The 5,636-nt window shown below is 53.4% G+C and overlaps 1 protein-coding gene across 1 annotated transcript in view; it reads right to left on the bottom strand.

The window, feature by feature from the left end:
- Positions 1 to 287: 287 nt before the first annotated feature.
- UBASH3A (ubiquitin associated and SH3 domain containing A) overlaps positions 288 to 5,636 on the bottom strand; it is a 40,752-nt gene continuing 35,403 nt past the window's right edge. Inside the window, exons 12-14 of the mRNA XM_007457355.1 lie at positions 5,083 to 5,189; positions 2,270 to 2,379; positions 288 to 422 (exon numbers count right to left, since the gene is read on the bottom strand). Of these exons, the coding sequence (XP_007457417.1) occupies positions 288 to 422; positions 2,270 to 2,379; positions 5,083 to 5,189 (352 nt within the window). The remainder of the gene's footprint in view (positions 423 to 2,269; positions 2,380 to 5,082; positions 5,190 to 5,636) is intronic.

Below are 5,636 nucleotides of genomic sequence, written 5' to 3'. Positions count from 1 at the left end.
AACATACAAAGTAAAGTAGAATTTTCTGTGGGGTCAGTGTCATGGTTCCTCATTCCCCTCCAAGCCACATGGCCAATGCACATGGTACAAGGTGGCATCCCCACAGCTAAGCTCACAGGATGACGGTCCACAGAGGGCAAACACTCTGGTATCTAAAAGTGCCTTTTGTGTTTCTACAAGTCACATTAGGGGAGACTGTGACCTCTTCGAAATAACAGTATCTTACAGCCACTGCGAAGCGTTTCCCCTCTTCATCATTGTGAATTATGCAAACATAGAGGTGGCTCTTAGTTGCCCAGGATCCAGTTTCTCCAGTTAAACGCTGAGTTTGAACCATGAGTCAGCGTCTTCACGGGAGGGTTCACCAGCTCCCATTTTCCTTCTTTGTTTTCTTCTAAGAAGCACATACCCAGAGAAGGGATCTAGAACAGAGGTAAATCACTTATTATTATTTTATACCAGGTCCATGGATTTCAGACTTGTTCCAAAGGCAACAGCCTTGGAGGCTGGCGTGACGTACTCACGATGCCTTGAACGCAGCACTAACATCCAACACAGCAGCCCTCAGTGGGGACTCCCCGCCCCTCCCACGGGCAGTGGGAAATGTCTGCAGACCTTACTCTTTGTCACAGCTGGGGGTGCTACGGCATCTCAGGAGTAGAGGCCAGGGATGCTGCTAAACATCCCACAATGCACAGGACAGTCCCCAGAGCACAGCATCGTCCTGCCCAAATGTCAACAATGTTGAGGCTGAGAACCCCTTCTGTCTACCTACTGCTTCAAGAGCGGCTTCCATTCTCGAATTCAGCGTCACAAATCGATACAGGTATTGTGTTTTTAAACCCAAGATTAAAGGACAAAGCGAAACTTTAGACCTCAATTCCCTGTAAAATAAATGGTTTGGAGCAGATCTTTGTTTTTAAGGCTTTGTTTGTTTACATGTTCTGCTTTCCTTTTTCCCCCCCTCTCTTTTCAATGTCCGGAAATTCCTTGCTTAGAAGAAACGTGCAAAAATTCCAACCTGGGGGGCAGGATGCAAGTGGGGGCTGGCGTTGACTCAGGGACACTCTCTCCTTCTGTGTGTAGAGACCGGGGGGGGGGGGGTGGGGAGGGTTCGGGGATGAGTGTGATGGGGGTGGGCTCCTGAATGTCCGTTTTCAGCTGCCCCTGACTTTAAGGCCCATCGTTGGTTGGTAAAGCCCTTGATGAATTTCTGATATTAACTGGCAAGTCCAGCTAACTTGGGGATGGCGTGGGGTGGACTCTAAATCCTCAGCGTAAGAAAGTGGCGGGAGTGTGGAAGTTCAAGGCTGGCATCTTGAGAGGGGAGGCCAAGGGTCAGGGGGGTGGGTGGGAATTTGGCCACAAAGACTAATGGGATTTCGGAACCGTGTCAACATGCAATTGACATGCAGTCTCAGTCAGCGTCTGGCGTGTGCAGCACTGCTGTCTGCGTGGATGACGAGGACCCCCAGGGGGCCCCGGGGTGGGAAGGGATGCAAGAATAGGAGCGGCCACATCGGAGTACGCGCGGACGGGAGACGTGGTGATGTCAGCAGGAGCAATGCCCTGAGTAGATTTAGGGGGCAGGGATGGGGGCGGGGTCTGAGTCCTGAGTTTCCCGCCTCCATTCACCTTGCCATCTGGATAAAAGCCACCTCTGCTTTGCCGGGTGATGCTCCACAGTCTGGTCCAAAGTACCCGTTATCTTTCTCTACACATCCGTCACCTGCTTGCTTCTTCAGTATGTGTTTATACGGCCCCGGCCTGGCACCAGGCACCCCAGCAGCTTTGACCAGCTCGTATGTTCCGAGGCTGGATGACTCCAAAGGCAAGAGGGAAGGGCTCCCTTCTGTCTGTCAGCAACCCCCCCTCCCGCCCCCTGTCCCCAGAGCAAGTGAGCCCAGCTACCCCTTTCTCTTCTTATCCAAATGTCTCGCCCCCCACTGGACCAAGGGCTCAACTACCGGAGCGACAGGAATTATCATGTGACCTGATAATAAAAGTTCTCTGTCTCGTTTTTTATATTATGTGGGTAGCAAATGGCCACAGTTGCCATAATGATAAAGATGACAAATCTCCCCGTCTGCTCCCTCCCCAAGGCTGCCCTTTGCGTCAGAGCAGGCGGGCACATTCTCAGGTGACATGTGGGTCCCTGCTGCCCTGGGTTGTCAGGACGCTTGTCTTCGTCCTGAGAGGGGCGTGTGGTGACGCTGCATCGTCGGGCTGCCTGTTTCTGTGGCAGAAACACGAACAAGGGGGCGCATACCTTCCTCACTAGCTGGGTGAACACTGTGCAGTCCCGGGGCGGCAGCCCAAGGAGTGGGCGCGTGCAGGAGTCCAGCGCCGAGCCATGGCCCACGACCAGGATGACGCCCACTGTGGGAGAAAGGACATCCCGAGGTCACAGCAGGCACAGCAAACGCGTCTTATTAGACGGGGCGGGGCGGGGGGCAAAGTTGTCGGGTGGAGCGAGCTCGTGGTGCCCCGAGGCCTTGAGGGACCCCGGGTAGGAGGGAGGCGTGGTTGGTAAGAGCTCATTAACACTGGCAGTCGGCCTCTCGTTTGCGTAGTTCTTCTGAGCCCGTGGCACCCTGTGCAGGGCTCGGGTGGCTGCACCCGCCCGCAAGCTTCAGGGATGGGCCGGTGCCGTGCGCTGAGCAGCCTCGTCCAGGCCTTGTCTGTGAGCTTGCGAAAGATCAGCTGCTCAGTGCCAAAGGGGCCACGGATGACTCTCTCTTTACAGAAGGACCTCCAGAGTCCAGGGCCGAGTGAGTCTCCTAAAGGTGACAGGCGCGGGCAAGGCTGGGAGTTAGACCCGCGGGTGAGCCAGGGAGGCCCCGAGGCCGGACCCAGCCCGCCACCTGAGGACGGAATCAGAGCCCGAGCTTCCCTGGAAAGCTGAGAGTCACAGAGCGATCTATTCATTTGCCCCTAATGTGGCTATAAATTCTCCGGTGTGACACCCAGAGCCAAGCCCCCACCTGCTTCTCCTGTGTTATTTCTGAGTAATTTCACACTCATTTCTTTGGCCTCCAAGGTCATGGTGAGGTTGCCGGACATGCAGGTTTGACCCCTGGCCTGGGCTCTCCAGCCGGGCCACCTTGGCACGGCGACCTCCTAGACACTCTGAGCTTCCGAGTCACATGGTGTCAGTGGAGGTGATATCTCAGGCCACACGGGAGGGTGAGGACCTAACAGGTAAAGCCTGTGAAGGGTCACCAGTGCCGCAGGGTTGGCAGGTGTGAGTTTTTACCCTCCAGCCCCACTGGACTTTCCGTTGTTCTGTCCGCTGGATCCACACGCCTCCGCCTCCTCCTGGCCCCGCCTTTGCCTTCCAAACCCTACTCATTCCACTGCTCAGGTGCTGCATCCTGGGTGCCTCAGCCAATTGCCACAGCCATGGGTGGATGGGTCTGCATCCCTGCAGTAGGCAGCGGCCGCCTGTGTCAGAGGCAGGGGTCAGTAGACCCCAGAGGTAATGAACCAATTGTTCTGCGTCCGCCTCCAGAAGCCCTCAGGACCGTAGGGAGATGCTTGGAAGGGAGGACATCCGTGGACACTGAATTTCAGCCTGGGCCAGGTGGAGACAGGTGGGCCAGGGTGGGGCCTAGGTGCAGGAAAGGCCCTCATTTCATTCTGTCCTCTGATGGCCTGTAGCAATAATTGTGAGCAACGTGAAACTGATAATGAATCAAAGGCCACTAAGGTGTGGTTTCCAAAAGCACCTTCCCCAGGGTGCCCATCAGTCAAAACAGGTCACATAGACCCGTCTCGTGGCCGGGTGTGCATGTGGTGCTGGACACCGCAAGGTTGAGGTCTCAGAGCACGTGCCCCACGGTGCACTGGGGACTCTGGCGGGAGGGCAGGGGCTCAGCTGTCCCTGAGGTCCTGGTCATCAGCGTCTTTGGTCCCCTGAGCTCCTTTGGATGAGGGATGGAAAGAACGATGGTGGGGCAAGTGGGCCGGGTGGTCCCTTAACGACTCCTTCTGAGCTCTTTTTCATGTTATTTAATATTCCTAATATTCCAGACGTTTGCGCCTTTTCCTCCAACAGTATTCATACTCTTTGAGGGTAGAACGTGTGTCTTCTTTGCTTAGATTTTTCCCATGATGCTTTATTTGGTACCTGACACGTTGCTGATGCTCAATACGCACTTGCTAACTTAAATCTTAGAGGATTCATTTTTCGAGTTTTACTATGGACGTTTTCATATATACCCCAAAAGCGGGTCTGATGAATCCCCGTGCTCCCATCAGGGAGCTACAACGGTTGTTGACATCGTTTGTTTTCAATATCTGTGAGTCTGCCTCTTTTTTGTTATATTCACTAGTTTGTTGTATTTTTTAGATTCCACATATAAGTTTGTCTTTCTCTGTCTGACTAATTTCACTTGGCATAATGCCCTTCAAGTCCATCCATGTTGCTGCAAATGTCAAAATTTCATTCCTTTTTTATGGCTGAGTAATATTCCATTGTGTATATGCACCACAGCTTCTTAATCCATTCATTGGTTGATGGACACTTAGTGAAGCATTTTAAAGCACATCCCAAACATCAGGCCATTTCACAGGATATACCTCAGTTTTGCATCTCCAAACGAGGACTTTTCATTCTTACACAACAACCATGCTATTATCACACCTCACAAGATTAGCATTAATATTTCTTGAATACTTCCATATTCAGATTCCGGATTTAAATTCCATGTTCAAATTTCTTTAATGGTCTCAACCATCAACTTAAACAGATGCTTTGTCCGAATTGTCATTTAAATATGACCCAACATTTGGCTGTTTGGCCCTCAGTTTCTTTTGTTTCCTAGGAAGTGGGCGTGGGTGGTCTGTGTTGACCCTTCTGTTCTGGATCCCATCAGCTCTTGGTTCCGAAATCAGGGGCCCCAGGGCCTGGGTCAGGGGGCACGTGTCTATGCAGAGGCAGCAATGTAGCACTCCCGTGCCAGGGAAATGGGGCAGGGGATTCTGGGGCATCCCTAGGTTCAAAAATCAATCATTTCCATCCCGGAGGTGAGAACCCAACCCCCAGGGCGGCTGGTACCCGAGGACGATGGGGGCACTTACCATCCTGCGGGCGGATGCTGACCATCTGTTCCATGCTCACCGCACACCTATGCAAGTAATCCTCGTAGCGCTCGGCGGGCAGGAGGGAGGGAAGGGGGAAGGCGGGCCTGGAGGAGGGGGAGGGGAACAGAAGGAAGGAGACAGCTCGCCTCTAGCCAGGGCTCGTGGTCAGCAGCAAGCCTCCAGATCTGTGCTCAAAACCAGCAAAGAGCTGGTGTTGGGCCTCCAGCGTGCCTTCTCACTGAGCACCAGGCACACAGGCTTGTGGCGCAGACAGCCACGGGCAGAGGGAGATGCAGGTTCTCTGGCTGACGAACTCTAGCCAGATTGACTGACCCTATTCTCAACGGGCCCTACCTGTGGGCTTCACATACAACCTTGTGGACTCAGTTTAGCCAGAATCGCCCACCCCCTTTCTGACCACTCTGGATATCCGAGCAAACTCGGCTTCCCCCTCCAACCCCAGGAGGTGTCTGATCCCCTGGCCTGCCTGCAGCAAGGATCCTTTTAGGTTCTGTTTAGCAAGAATCACCCTGTTCTCTTTTTTTTTTTTT

Source organism: Lipotes vexillifer, unplaced genomic scaffold (assembly GCF_000442215.2).
Source record: "Lipotes vexillifer unplaced genomic scaffold, Lipotes_vexillifer_v1.1 scaffold1944, whole genome shotgun sequence".
Classification (NCBI taxonomy): Eukaryota; Metazoa; Chordata; class Mammalia; order Artiodactyla; family Lipotidae; genus Lipotes; species Lipotes vexillifer.
This window is presented reverse-complemented; position numbering and strand designations above follow the sequence as displayed.